The sequence below is a fragment of the Equus caballus genome, chromosome 11, assembly GCF_041296265.1.
Source record: "Equus caballus isolate H_3958 breed thoroughbred chromosome 11, TB-T2T, whole genome shotgun sequence".
Classification (NCBI taxonomy): Eukaryota; Metazoa; Chordata; class Mammalia; order Perissodactyla; family Equidae; genus Equus; species Equus caballus.
The window spans coordinates 41,679,308-41,693,766 of record NC_091694.1 but is presented as its reverse complement, the minus strand read 5'-3'; the positions used below and the strand labels follow the sequence as shown (position 1 = coordinate 41,693,766).

The 14,459-nt window shown below is 55.1% G+C and overlaps 1 protein-coding gene across 3 annotated transcripts in view; it reads right to left on the bottom strand.

Annotated features, from left to right (window-relative positions):
- Nucleotides 1-14,459, bottom strand: part of KSR1 (kinase suppressor of ras 1) — a 153,284-nt gene that overhangs the window by 15,032 nt on the left and 123,793 nt on the right. For 2 of the 3 annotated variants that reach the window (XM_005597599.4, XM_070226423.1), the window contains 7 exons: nt 13,864-13,925; nt 13,656-13,762; nt 9,959-10,127; nt 7,495-7,536; nt 5,001-5,055; nt 3,610-3,658; nt 2,432-2,811 (listed from right to left, as the gene is read on the bottom strand). In XM_005597599.4, the coding sequence (XP_005597656.3) occupies nt 2,432-2,811; nt 3,610-3,658; nt 5,001-5,055; nt 7,495-7,536; nt 9,959-10,127; nt 13,656-13,762; nt 13,864-13,925 (864 nt within the window). The remainder of the gene's footprint in view (nt 1-2,431; nt 2,812-3,609; nt 3,659-5,000; nt 5,056-7,494; nt 7,537-9,958; nt 10,128-13,655; nt 13,763-13,863; nt 13,926-14,459) is intronic. The other variant, XM_023653072.2, reaches the window with a different exon arrangement.

The window sequence follows — 14,459 nt, the reverse complement described above, 5'->3', positions numbered from 1 at the left end:
AGCTGTGCCCGCTGGCCTCTGGAAGGCTCTCCCCGTCCCCTGGACTATGGGCATCAGAATCTCATTCTTAACCAAGCCTGACGCCCATTCCTTTGGGGCCTGTCCTGAATGTGCAAAAACAGGCATGTCTACCCCATTCCCTGAGGCCCAGGGCTGCCCTCCCCAGAACAAGAAACTCAGTTCACCAAGGCTCCCAGCAGTCCAGAGCAGCCCACCCTCCATGGGTTCCAGGCAGCAACACACCTCCTAGGACTCAGGGAAGAATCTGGCCTTTCAGGGCTACAAGCGGGCAACCTCGGGGCCCCGGGGCTCGCTGTAATGATTCTCGTGATGGTTTTTATTGTTTTCTGATCACAGGGATTTTACTGCTATTAAGAAGAGCGTAAGGAGGGGGAAGGGACGGGACATCAGAGCAATTATAGGATAAGGGGCTCACGTTTTGGGGTCTCCACCTGCATCAACTCCTAACGCCAGGGTGAAGAAGGACTCAGAGAGAATGTGTGGCTCCTTCCCCGTTCCAGGGAGAAGGTGACCTAAACCATCTGAGAAAGGGGCTAGTTTTAGGGAAAGTCTCCAAGTAGATAATATTCTGGGAGCCTCAGAGACTTTGAGAACTGGGCGAGGGGTCTGGGACATCAGCTGACGGTTCCTTATCTATGTTCCAGTCCCCTCAGCAGATTCTAGAACACGCTAAGTTTTTTGTTAATGAACGTTTTGCTATTTTATCATACGTATTCCCTTTAAGCAGACTCAAATCTCCTATGGAACTGGGTGGACGAGAGATGGAAGGACAGATGGACAGACAGCGGCTGGGGGCTGGCATCCTGGGGGTCGTGGAGCTGGCTTCCTAAAGCATCATGTTGTCATGCTTGGGGCTGGAAGATTGTCCCTTTGGTGGGGTGACCTCCTGATCTCACATTGCTCAGGAGTTCTGGGGGGCGGTTACTAATCTTGCTGATAAATAAGCAACATGGGAATTAACTCTCACTTAGTAAATACCATTTGAGGAGAATGTTTTTTCAAAGCACAGGGTCGAGCGATAGAGAATACCATCAGAACATTAATGAGGGTTCTCTTGGCTGACAGGACTAAAGTGATTTTTATTTTCTTCTTGAAAGTTCCACCTATATTCCAAAATTTCACTAGCCTCAAATTGCTTTTCCTGATTTTAAAAGTAAACACCCAACAACCACTTTTTCAAGGCCATGAACCAAAACGTTTCAGTTTCGCAGCCCCTGGTGCTCTGGGCGAATGACACTCTCATACACTAACGGTCGGAGAGGAAACTGGTGAACACTTTCTGGGGTAGAAATGGACATGCAACGTGACATACGCATACCCTGACCCAGCCCAGCTCATACACCCACAGAAGCTCACCAACATATGGAAAACAGGATGTTCATCATTATAAAGCGTCCAGCAAAAGAGGACCAGTTAAATAAATCAGGATGACCAGTGATCGGCCAGACAAAGAACCCAGAGTCCAGTTGTGTGACTCTCTTCCCAAGTCCACTCCACTCTCAGTGACATCATGTCGGTAGCTTGAAATCAACTGTAGTGAGAGTATTTACACCACAGGAATTGACAGATGCCACAAACAAGGGCTCTCTTCCCCATCACCTGAGAGCTGGTTGTTAAACATTTACCAACACACCACTAGGTTCAACCACGTGATGGGGATGCTGGGCAGGTGTTACAGAGAACACAGTAGACCTCAGACCTGCACTCAAGTGAAGAAAGCAAGGTGTGAACCAGTATGATCTTTGCTGTGTATTTTTACAAAGGAATAGATGAATAGTTTAAAAACATGAGTATCGGTAAACTTTTTTATTTTAACGGAAGGCACAATCAGGCACTGGTTACAGTATCTACCTTTGGGGAGGAGCACCCAGTCAGGGTGGTTTTCACTTTGTACTTTTCTGGAACATTTGAATTTTCTCTCTCACTAGAGAGGCAACATCTAATTAATTAATTAATTAATTAATCTATTTTTATTATTATTTTTTGGTGAGGAAGATTGGGCCTGAGCTAACACCTGTTGCCAATCTTCCTTTTTTGTTTGAGGAAGAGTGGCCCTGAGCTAACATCTGTGCCCCTCTTCCTCTATTTTGTACGTGGGAAGCCGCCACAGCATGGCCTAACGAGCAATGTGTAGGTCCATGCCTAGGAACTGAATCTGCGAAGCCCGGACCGCTGAAGCAGAACACTTGAACTTAACCACTAAGCCACGGGGCCAACCCCTATTTATCTATTTTTTAATGTCAATGGGGTTATGTGCATGGGGAAATTATACCTCACTTTTGGTTTTCTTCCTTGTACCTGTCTACACTAAGACATCCACGCCCTCCAGGGAGTCCTCACAAATAACAGGGTCCCCGGGGAAGAGGGAGGCTGAGGTGGCCACCCCAGTGAGGGCCAGGGGCTGGGTTACCTGGTGATGATGGCCAAGTGGGGCGGGTTCATGCAGGCCCCCATGAAGAGCACCACGTTCTCATGCCGCGTCTGCCGGTAGTTCATCACCTCTTTCTTAAACAGCTTCAGGTGGTCCTGGTTGTGGCCATCCATCTCCAACAGGCGGATGGCCACCTCGCCATGCCAGCGGCCTCGGTGTACCCGGCCCCAGCGACCCTGCCCAATGGGCTCGCCCAGCTCCACCTGCTCGAAGGGGATGTCCCACTCCTGCAGGTACACACTGGTCTGGCTGGCCTTGCGAGAGATGGGGCCCCGCCATGGCCGGCGAGAACTTGGCAAGTCGTCCAGCTCATCCTCGTCATCTTCTGCCTCTGACTTGCCGGCCTCCGGCTCCTCAGCCTGGAAGGAGAAAAGGAAGGAATGGAATGGAGAGCGGCAGCAGATCCGGTCTTAGCTGACTTTCCGTCCCCGGAGCCCCAGCCAGGTAAGGGAGGAGAGAGGCATGGGGTCAAGAGGCCTGGGTTTCGGTCACAGCTCTGCACCACAGGGCCTCAGTGCCCTTGTCCACCAATTATGGGGCTTGGCCCAGCCAGGCCCTGAAGCCCTTCCCACTGATGCTCCAAGATCTCCCTCAGTGACATCCGATCACTAGGGAAGAGCATTAATGTCCCCTAGGATGAAGACTTCAAGTGCATCACCCTTCCTGGGTATCCTTTTGTTTAAACAGAGTTACTGACTCTTCCCCAGGTGGAGTAATCAGTCGGCTAACATTCTCTAAGCTACACCGCACTACCGGGAGCCAGGCTCAGCCAGCACTTTGGTTCAAGGATCGAGACAGCGGTTCTTGGCCCTGGCTACGGTCAGATTCATGTGGGGAGCTTTGACAACCTATAGGTGCCTGACCCCACCCAGACCGACTGAAGCCGTCTCCCGGGTCGGGGTCCAGGCCTCTGGGCTGGGAGTGGGAACCACGTGAATTAAGAGCTTACTTTAGCCTCAAAACCAGAAAAGCCAAAGGAAGCTTGCTTCATTGCATTCCTCATGCTTCTTCTCCACCATGCACACTGTCTGTGCACACAGCCTGCATCGGCTGCAGCAGGCACCTGGGAGCAAGGCCACTCCCCAGACCCTGTGTGTACTGAGATGGGGAGACGAGAGAGAAGGCACGTCCAGGGCCTGTGGGTCACCCTCACTCACCTCCACTTCATGATCCTCCAACACGTCTGCTTTTGGCTGGTCGTCGAGCCTAAGAGTAAAACAGGGTTTGTCATGCAGACCCTGAGGGTAGGCTACTCGCACTCAGCTGGGCAGGGGACGCCCCATGGGAGGTCCGAGAACCTGGGTCCTTATTCTGACCCACTTGGCTGTGAGACAGGCAGTCTGGAGGTTGTGCAAAGTCAGGAAGCCGAGGACCACACCCCATTTCCCTTCTCCGGCCTCGGCCTTCCCCAGACTAACCTGAGGGTAGCGGGGGATGAGGAGCGGGCAGTAACACCGAGGCCCTTTCAAATCTGACACCCAGGATGAGAGTTCTGAGCATATGCACAAGACTTGAAATTCTACTTGATAACTGGTTCTGTCACTTCCTAGTGGTGTGACTTTATGCAATTCCTTAACCTCTGAGCTGGCCTCCTCATCTGTGGGGTGAGGATGACATGTACCTCAAGACCTTCTTTACCAGTGATAAATAAATGGCAAGCAACAGGATATATTGGAGTATATGAGGAAGCCATTCGGTGGATAACTAATTCATCCTGACCTTGTTTTTCCAAAAGGGTCTGACATGGCCGTTGAGCATGCGTTGTATATCTGCTTTAAGCATTTGCTATGTCCCAAATACAAGAGCAAATGGCCTTAAGATAAAGATGCAACTTCCCCCACATTGGCATTTCCTTAAGGATGAGCATCTCTCCCTAGGCTAGGAACTGATTGCTGTGCTCACCTGTGACCACCCAGCTCGAGACAGCAGACCTACCACTTGCTGTGTGAATTGCTATGCGTGAGGCAACCTCGTGACCATTGTAAAAGGGACATTCTAATCGTATGTGATACATGTTCTTTAAGGGGCTGTAACCACTCTGTCCACCTCACTTCTTTGGTGCCCCGTTCCTTCTTTGGGGAAGGCAGGCCCCGGGCTAGCCTTCAGATCTGACTCATAATAAACTCACCCCAGTTTCGCTTACAGATTATTTGCATCGACACCAGGCTCGGGACCGTACGAGGGAACATGAGCCAGCTGCTCAGCGCCGCCTGACACGGAGACCAGGCTCCACAAGCAGGAGCTATTTTTAGTAGCTTTCTCTAACTCGAGTGCCCTTTGCCCACCCCTGGGTCCCGAGACCGCTCCAGGTTTACCTACGCCCCACGCAGTGTTGACTGCCCTGAAGGGAGGCCAATAAAAGCCTTCCGGCTGAGTTCCCTGGTCAGAGGGTGGATTTGCCCATGGAGCCTCCCACCTGGCTGGCCCAGGTAACCGCAACATCCGGCTCTGGGGGGCCGAGCTTTCAAGGCGGGATGGGAGGTGGTCAGGGATATGAGTCAGCTTCAGCAGGTCCCCACAGAGGAGAAAGGGGACAGGGATTACCTACCGGGTGCTGTCCGCTGCGTCAGGGGACGGGGCTGCCTGTGGAGATGCTGAAATGTCTGGAGGAAACAGAAAGCACACATGCAGCATGAGACCACCTCCGGCTCCTCCCAGAGGACACAGTGCTGGCAAACCCCAGACATGCAGGGGCAGTGGGTCCTCCCCCAGGGGCCCTCACAGGCTGCACGCAAGTTCCCTGGGCCACGTCCACTTTCCCTAAAACCGAACATGGATGCAGCCTCCTCAGCACTTGGTTTTGCCCACACAGCTCTGCCCCAGGTGGACAAGGCTTCTCAGTTAACGCCATTCTCTTGTGGCCAAACTCCTCATACAAGCAAGAGGTGAAAGTAAACTGGGCCACTGGTGACCAGACACGTGGGCCAGACCCTCCTTTGGCTTGGAGGCAGGGGCTGGTGGCAACAACCCTGGAAAGTAGGGAGACTCCTTCACTCAGGTGCATGGAGGCAAAAGGCAGGACTCGCAGGTGGCTCATGAGTGACACCTGGTGCCTGGCACAGCTCCTGGGAATTTCTGTGGGGAGCAAGAGGCTCCATCCCCCTTAACTTCTGGGTTGAGGTCTCAGGGGAGAGGAAGAAACGCAGAGTCCACACCTCAGGGGGGCCCCAAGATTGGGCAGCAAGGGGCTTTCCCAGATGTGGCACTGGAAGTCCCACATCCGGGGAACAGCAGACAGATGGTCACCCCAGCATGGAACCAACATGCTACAGGCCAAACCCTCCATGGCTGTCCCTGCCGCCTGGCTCTATGCTCTCTAGTCCCTTCGAATGGCACTCAGGGAGGCCAGCAGCCCCAGGGCTCGGTGGGCCCTCACTCCTCCTCTCAGCAAAAGGAGACTGGCGGCCGCTGTGGCTCCAGGCAATCGGCACATCTCGCTGCCCCCTAGGACGCAGAGTCTCCCCACCAGCCATCAAACTGCCCTCCCCCTCCAGGGCTTCCTCCAGGCCACCCTGCAGGTCATCTGAACCAGGGTCCACGACACCTCTGGGACCTCAGAGGCTCAGAGAATCTGATGGCGGCCGTGGGCTTTCTTACCAGGGAAAAGCACACACACACCCAACACCCTGTGCACGATTTCTGGGGGATCCCAGCCCCCGGGCACCTCTGCTAAGGCCTCCTCCAGACATGGTGACGAGTCTGCAGACTGCTAGGGGCGGCCTGACATTTCCACCCCTGCAACGCTGCTCAAATGTTCCCACAGAAGAAAACACATGCGTAGGGGTGAGGAGGTAGGGGTTTGGGGAGAAAGAGCACCCCAGGTGGGAGGGCAAAATGTCTGAAGCCTCATGCTTTTCCTTAAACATTAAGATGGTATTTTGCATTCTGCTCCCCAATGTGTCCATGTTTGTTTTAATAGAGATATATTCTCCCCCGTAACACATCTTCAGAGCAAGACGGACCCTTCTAGAAGAAGGGCCATGTTCTCCCAATGCTCTACTCTCCTGTATGCCATCCTACAGCCAGAAACAGAGGGGCTCCTGCAGTGGGAACCACAGCAAAGCAGGTGTGAAAGCACAGAGGCAGCTTGAGGAGCCTGCCCCTGACCCAGCCAGCCCGCACATGCCTGCAAAACCCTCCAGATGGCCCTGTAAGAACTAACGAATGCTCCACGCCACTCCCCTCGTGGAGCTGAGTTGCAGAATAGGAAAGCCTGGAATAACCAAAATACCATGACTTCAAGTGAGGCCTGTTTAACCCAGGAAGAAAGCAAGCAGCCACCGTCTTTGTCTAGAACACACAGAACCTTCACATGGCTCCATTAAGAATTAAAGTTGCAGATCCATTAAGAATTAAAGTTGTCACCTTCCACTAGAGAGATAAGTACTAATCCTATAAACTCCTTAGGAGCAGGAACATGGTCAAATGCAAAGGCTGAGCACAAAGCTGGCGTGCAAGACCATTTTTGTGGAAGGGAATCAATGAGATACTGAGTTGCAAGGTTTTTGCTCTCAACTTTCTGCACGAAAGCGGCATGTCCAAAAATGGCCAGCAGATGGCGCTGTGCGGTAAGGCACTAGAAGGTGAGGCCCACTGAAAAGGCGAAGCCTGCAGACCCTCCCAAACACGCATCCCCTTCTCTAAGGTAGGGTAACAGCTTCCTTGTCTTATGCAGGGGAAGACTCCATGACAGATGCTCATAAGCCATCAGCAAAAAAGTCCGTTTCCCCCTCATGCTGCAAACTGGGTTTCTGCCACTTCCTGGCTGTGTGACCCTGGAAAAGTTGCCTGCAGTCTCTGTGCAAGAGGCTGGACAGGATGGATACTGAGGTCCCTCCCAGTGAGGCACTGCACCTATGAAGGGCCAGCCTCAAGGCTACTCACCCTGCCCTCTTGCCCAGCCTCAAGAGACAGTCAGCTCTCAAAACAGGTGGGTGTGAGACTCAAGCACCTCGAAGGTGCCCAGGGAGAGGGCGCCCAGGTGGGCTGGACAGAGGGGCTCGAGGGAAGGGGCAGTTAGTGGAACCATGCAAACGACTCACCTGGGAAGATAAACTGCTGTCTATGATGAATGAAGTAGGCAGCTTTAAACAGAAGAGGAGGTGAGTCATACACACAGAACAGCAAACGCAGCCGAGGGAGGAAGGGACGCAGGCAGGGGCTTGGGAGAGAGGGGCTGGTTATCTGCTGGGGCAGCCCCACCCCACCTGTCCTGCCCCAGCTGGGCCTGGCCAGGACAGGGTGATTCATGCAGGAAGGAGAAAAAGAGCTGGGAGGAAATGGGTGCTGGCAGGAGCCCCCAGGAGGAGAGGGGCTTGCCCTGGAGGACTGGGGTTCACAGACCCAGTCTCCGTGGCCTTGCTGCAGAGCCATGGCTGATTCTGTTCCCCTCCTGGGCCGCTTCTCCTCTGTGAAATGCACATGAGCTCAGGAGGGTGAAATACAATGGGGAGAAAAACCCTGATTCTGAAAACATCTTAACAGTGCTGTGTGCAGAAGAATGGTCTCAGCCCTCAGCCCCACATTCACACTTGATCTCACCACTGGGGAAAAGAGAAACATCCTCTGGTGTTTTTGTTTTTTTTGGTGAGGAAGATTGGCCCTGAGCCAATATCTGTGCCAATCTTCATCTATTTTATGTGGGATGCCACCACAGCATGGCTTGACAAGAGGTACTAGGTCTGTGCCCGGGATCCGAACCTGTGAACCTGGACCGCCGAAATGGAGCACACGAATTTAACCACTACGCCACCGGGCCGGCCCCAAAAACATCCTCTCTTAAGGATGACTGAAGGGGACACACCAGCTCGTCTGGGGACTCTGACCCAGCATGCTTCTCACCCCAGTCCTGCCATCTATGAGGTGAGGCCTGGGGAGCTGGTGAACGTCTCCGCTGTCGTATTGTAAAACGGACTGAAAAATTTCCCCAGCTATCACCCAGGACAAACTGAAATGCTCCCGCACAGCACAGAGTGGGTGGACGGTAGAAGTTCCTCCCCCAGCTTAACCACGGGGCTAGCCCAGCCCCGGGCACTGCTGTGATCAGAGAGATAACAGACCCTGGAGAGAGCGGGCTCTGTGCAGGGGACAAGGAGGGCTCACCCCGAGGACACCAAGAAAGCTGAGAAGCTCTGGCTGACATCACAAAAAGGACTTTTTCTGTGGCTGTTGTTTTTCAAACAGGCTCTTCCTTTTAGAAAAACCCAGAAACCAGGAGGTTTAGCAAAAGGCCTGGTTTCAGAGCATAATAATGACACAGCAGAATGGCAGACGAGGTTAATCAAAGGGGCCATCGCTCAGCCGCAGGGAAGAGAGGGTGTGCTCAGGGCGGTGCATTAACGTCAGGAGACATCTAGCCACATGCGCGTGTGAAGGCGAAGGGATGGAAGAAAGAGAAAAAAGATTTCTACAAAATCTCGGTCTTTCACCCAAGAAGGTCCCCAAAAGAAGGCCCTGGAACCCTGGTGAGAGGCACCCAGAGAGGCTGCCCAGCCTCCTGCTGGCTGCATGTGGCCCCAGTGGGGGGTCCCCCAGCACAGGAAGAGCTGTGCCTCTGTCCTCCTGGGCCTGGAGCCCCAGGGGCCAGTGACAGGTGGGTCCTGACCCAGACTCCACAGGATGAAGCTAGCGGCGGACCTGTGGCTGGGCCTGGAGCAAACTGGAGGGTCCCAGCAATGCCTCCCCGTCCCCCCAGGGTGCCAACTGAAACACACTGAGGGCTAAGACGACTTCCAGGAGCTGTCAGGGAGGCAAGGCTGAGGATCAGTCCTGAAATGGACAAGTAGGCTTCGCTCTGCTCCCTGGGGAGGCGGGAGACCCCAGGCCCAGCCGAGAGGGGGGGGGTCCTGGCCATACAGACCTCAGGGCAGCAGGGGCTGCGGTCACTCAGAGGTCAGCGCTGGCTCAGGGCTGCTCCGGCACGCACTCCCCGTGGGACTCAGTGTCCTCATCCACACAATGGGGACAACCTAACCCCAACTTCACGTGGTCCCCTGTTCTATGGAAAAGGGAACGAAAGCTCCCCTTTCAATAGCTGGTCCAGATCACAGAGCAGGTAAGCAACAGAGCCTGGATTCCCCCTTCCATGCCTCCGGGCCTCCCCCAGCTCCCTGTGCCGCCTGCCATGGTTCCGGGGAACTCAGAAGCCCTGAGTGAGTGAATAACGCCCAGAAGGAGCCAGCCCATGCACAGGAGGGCAGCATGGGGATTATGGCAAGAACCCGGACTTCATGTCAGATGGATTTGGATGGAACCCTGGCTCGGGGCAAGCCACCTCCTCTCTCTGAACCTCACTGTCCCCATCTGCAAAATGGGTGCAATGACAGCATCTCCCTCAGAGCTGCTATCAAGTTTAAATACGGTAGCGTGCTTGAGCTCAGCACGTGCCTGGCACCCAGCAAGTGCTCTTCCTGGTGGCAGCATTTGACCTTGAGCCTGCTGGGGTGTGCTGAGAAGGGGCATCCGACCCCATCCCTGAGGGCCCAAAAAAGCCCCGCAATACGGTACCTGGGAAGTTGAACCTGCTGTCCCGCTGGCCGGGTGAGGGGTTGGGGGGCGTGGTGGCACTGGATGGGTTGGATGATGTCGGGAAGGGCGCCGGCGAAGAGGGCGTGGAGGACGTGGTGGAGGACGGGTTGCTGCTGGAGTCCAGGTGGTTCATGGCCGGAGGGTGCTCCTGCAGGACCAGAGACAGGGGAGGTGGGCAGGGACTGTCGCTACCCTGCTCAGCCTGCCTCCCACACCCCGTGCCGAGATCCTCCCTTCCCCAGCTAAAAATGAGGTCAGCCAGGGCATCCTGACATTTGCCCGGTCTAATGTTGGAGGGGAGGAGGGCACAGAGAGACCCTCACCTCAACACCCATCCTGCAGAGGACACCTGCTCATCTTTCTTCTTTCAGCTTAAACAGACTTTCCTTCCAGAAGCCTTTCCTGAGCCCCAGCTGGGACCATGCTCCTCCTCTTTATCCTCCCATAGCTCCCAGCACTTTTCCTCAGGGCACCCAAACCACAGTTTGAGGTTTGTCAATGGCAGGCAACTTGGGCGGTTTTCTGAAGACTGTCTCTCCCACCACACTGTGCGTCCTGGGGGACCACGGCTGCTCAAACACACCCAGTGCCTGGCCCAGAGCCAGGCACATAGCAGGGTTTTTTGTTCTTTTTTTTAAAGATTTTATTTTTTTTCCTTTTTCTCCCCAAAGCCCCCCGGTACATAGTTGTATATTCTTTGTTGTGGGTCCTTCTAGTTGTGGCATGTGGGACGCTGCCTCAGCGTGGTTTGACGAGTGGTGCCATGTCCGCGCCCAGGATTCGAACCAACGAAACACTGGGCCGCCTGCAGTGGAGTGCGCGAACTTAACCACTTGGCCACGGGGCCAGCCCCCATAGCAGGGTTTTTTAATGAATTAAATTCAGCCTCTGACAAGCATTTATTTTGTGTGTGGTATACAGCAGGTACCTACGAAGTGCTCCCTCTACTTCTGCAGACGTGCTGTCTAGGACCAGCCAGTGGCTGAGCCCTAGCAAGGCCAAAGGACCCCCAGAGAGAGGCTACAGGGAACTGATTCCATGGTAGGGAGGACCCCGGACCTGGCCCGTGTTTCCCAGAACCAAACACCAATCCTCAGGGGGCAGGGACAAATTCCTTGGTCAAAAGAGCTGGGGCTAAGTTGGGTTCAATGCTGAGTTCAACCAGTTTCTCTCCCACAGACTCTAAAGGCTCTGGGGCACGTGTGGGCTCTAGAACCACCAAAGCCGATGCAGTGGGCCTCCCCGTCCAGGGACAGCCAACGCCGCCTGGTGCCGGGCTAAAGCAGGGCAGGGACCCCTGAGCTCTCCCTGGCCCCATGCACGCTCCAAGGCCCTAGACCCTCAATCCCGTCACCCAGACAGGGGGAGTGGTTGAGAGGCAGGTTGATTCCCAGCATCTCCACTCGGCACCTGCGTGACCTTGGATCCATCGCCCCACCTTTCTGAGTCACAGTGTGTCATCTATAAAACAGGGTATCAGCTGCTGCCTCACAGGGCTGTTCATTTGCTCAACGTTCAATACAAACGCTTCCTCACTGCCTATTGTGCACCAGGCGCCAAGGGAGGCGTCAGGGACCAGGCAGAGCAAGAGAACCCGGCCCTGCCCTCCTGAGCCCCGACACGGGGCAGCAGACGGCAGACATGGGACTGCACCCTGTGACAGCAGGTCATGAGGAAGTCTGGGAAGGGAGCGGTGCGGCCAGGGGCGCTGCCCCTCAGGCCACATCCAGCCAGGCCTGCCCGAGGAGGAGTGCTGTAAACGCTGGGCAGAGTGTTTCAGACAGAGTGAACGGGGGGGGGGCACAAGAGCCCCGAGGCAGGAATGGGCAGAGCCTGGCTGAGCGAGGAGTGGGGAGGGTGGCTGGAGAAGAGGTCAGAGGGCCAGGCTCGCCCTGGTGAGGTCAATGGGATAAACACATGGCCTTTAGCACAACGCCAGGCTCCGAGTGAGAACTCAGTACCTGTTAGCTCGAGTTGCAATAATGACCATAAATAGGGGATATCGGAAGGATGACACTAGGTTGCTCCCTCAGGGACATGAGAGGCCATCAGGCACCACCCAGAACCATGTTGGTTAAGGGCCGAGCAGGAGGGGCTCATGGAGGAGGACGGACACTCGGTGGGTTCTGAAGAACTGACAGGAGGGTGAGGGGTGGGTGTCTAGGTGGGTGGAAATGCAGGAGTAAGTGCACCAGGGCACAGACGGACAGAAGGTAAGCGAGGGGTGTGCAAGGATGGGGTGGGGGGTGTGCGCTGGATGGAGCTGGAAAGGAGCGGGCAGGCACAGAAACAACTCTGGCGAGGTGGGGAGTGGTAGACCAGGGGATCTGGCATCCCACCAATGAATTGCGACTGTCTGTGACAGGCTGGAAACGAACACCGTTGAGCAGATGGTACTGCTCCCGACCAGCAAGTTCACCAACTCTAGATCTAGTTACCCGTACAACATCCCGTGAACAAAGCATTGGTAACCCCACTTTCCAAACAGGAAAGAGGCTCAGAGAGGTCAAGTCGCAGAAGCAAGAAAGGGAAACAGTCGGGACTCGAACCCAGGGCTGTGGATCCTATCATCTTTCCACTCGGCCTCTCCATTCTTGGTGGGAATGCCACCAACAGAGGGAAAATGCGATGATAGGCAGAGAGAGGCAGGAGGGAAGACATGAGCGGGCCCGTAAGATACACTAGGTCTGGAGCAGCCGGCCTCCCAACTGACAATAAGAGGAGGCCCTGGACCCTCCTGGAGCAGCTCCCCAGGCTGCATCTTTAGGGTCCCCAGTGTTAACTGGACATGTCACTTGCCTCTCTTCTCTCTGCCCAAACCTCCACCCAGGCTGGCCCAAGCCACTGGAGGCTAGCCACGGCCACGGAGCAGCTCACGCACCCTTCAGTAGGGAGGCAAGTACATGCTAAGCCCTGGTCTGGAGCTGGGGCACAACACGCTTGAAAACACCCACAGTGGCCCAGGGCAGCGGGGGTCAGGGGGGCAGACAGCTACTGTGTGGTCACCAGGATAGGGACCACCGTCAGAAGTCACGAGCATGGGCGCCTCGCAGACAGCACACACACCTGTGCATGGGGGCCCGTGGCAGGTCTGAAGACCCTCCTGGGGACACAAGCCTTCGAGAATCTGTCTAGCTGCAGACGACACCCGTCTGCATTAGCAGAGAAGCCGGACCCCAGGCTACGTCAAGAAAGGTGCTTTCACGTATTACGTTTCAAGATGTGTTTGCCGCGCTGTGACTAAGGCCCCAGGCTCGGGGCTGGGCCTGCCTCTCACTCCTGGGGGACCCCGTGCCCAGTTTCCTCATCTGAAAAATGGAGGTCATATCAAAATGTATCTCTTAGAACCATTGTGAGGGTCAAATGAAGCACTGATGGAGAAAGTTCCTGACTCACAGTAAGTGAAATGTTAGCTCAAAATAGGGGAGGGGGGTCCTGGGCATGTGCCCACGATTTGGACATAATTGTGAAGTCTGCTAAATGGCTAAAGACAGGCTCCCTGAAGGCCACCGTCTGGCCATGGATTGCAGACCAAGTGTCAGGTCCCACTGCCCCCCTGCCACCCTCGGCCCCAGCTGCACCTCTATATCAGGGGGGCCTTACAGAAAAGAATTCCAGAGTGGAGAGGGGTGCTCCTGGCAGAAACAGCAGACCCCCGGGCTGTCGCCCAGCATACCTTCTTTGTCAGTGCTTTGGGGAGGGTTCCGAAATGGGGTTCGGTGGCTCTGTCCACCGGGTTGTTGATGTCCGAGGGGACAGATTCTGTCCTCCGAAGCCTGGGGACTGTTTAAAAAGAGGGGCGAACCATCAGCAGGGAAGACATCAAGCTCAAGAAAGACTGAGCTCACATCCAGAAGGCGGAGGGGAGAGGGCAGAACACTCACGTGGCAGGAAGGAAATCCGACAGGCGGGGGCTTCTTTCGTACACTTGTTGTGACACTTCAACCTGGAGAGGAGGCAGGGTCAGTGCCGGGAGGACCACGCGGGCTCCCGGGGCCCCACAGGGGCTCAGGCATCGCCCGGCAGCCCTGGGCAACACTCACTCACAACAGCCTCAATTTCCACAAGTTTCTGAACAAACGTTAGCTCAAAAGTGTAGAGCATCCTGATGTTAACAGCACCAGCAGCTGCTGTCTGCGGGCACGACCACGTTCCTGTTGGTCACTCCATGTGCACAGCAAAGCAGACTTGACTGTACCTATTTTAACTTGTCATGTGTGGTCACACATCTGTTTTTCTTTTCTAAGGAAAAGGAGACCCTCCACCCCTGTTCAGAAAGCTCGAGACAAACCTGAACTTGCACAAAAGATGAATCAGAAGGAGAACGTTTGCATTCCCCAAGGATCTCAGGGAGGGGAGGGGCGGCCCCACCCGCTACACCCCAGCAGGGGCCATGTGGTCTACGGATCAGAGTGGCCAGGAGGGGAAGGGCTGGGTTCTCGGGTTGGTCCTGCCGCTGCATGACGCCTCAGGGTTCTCA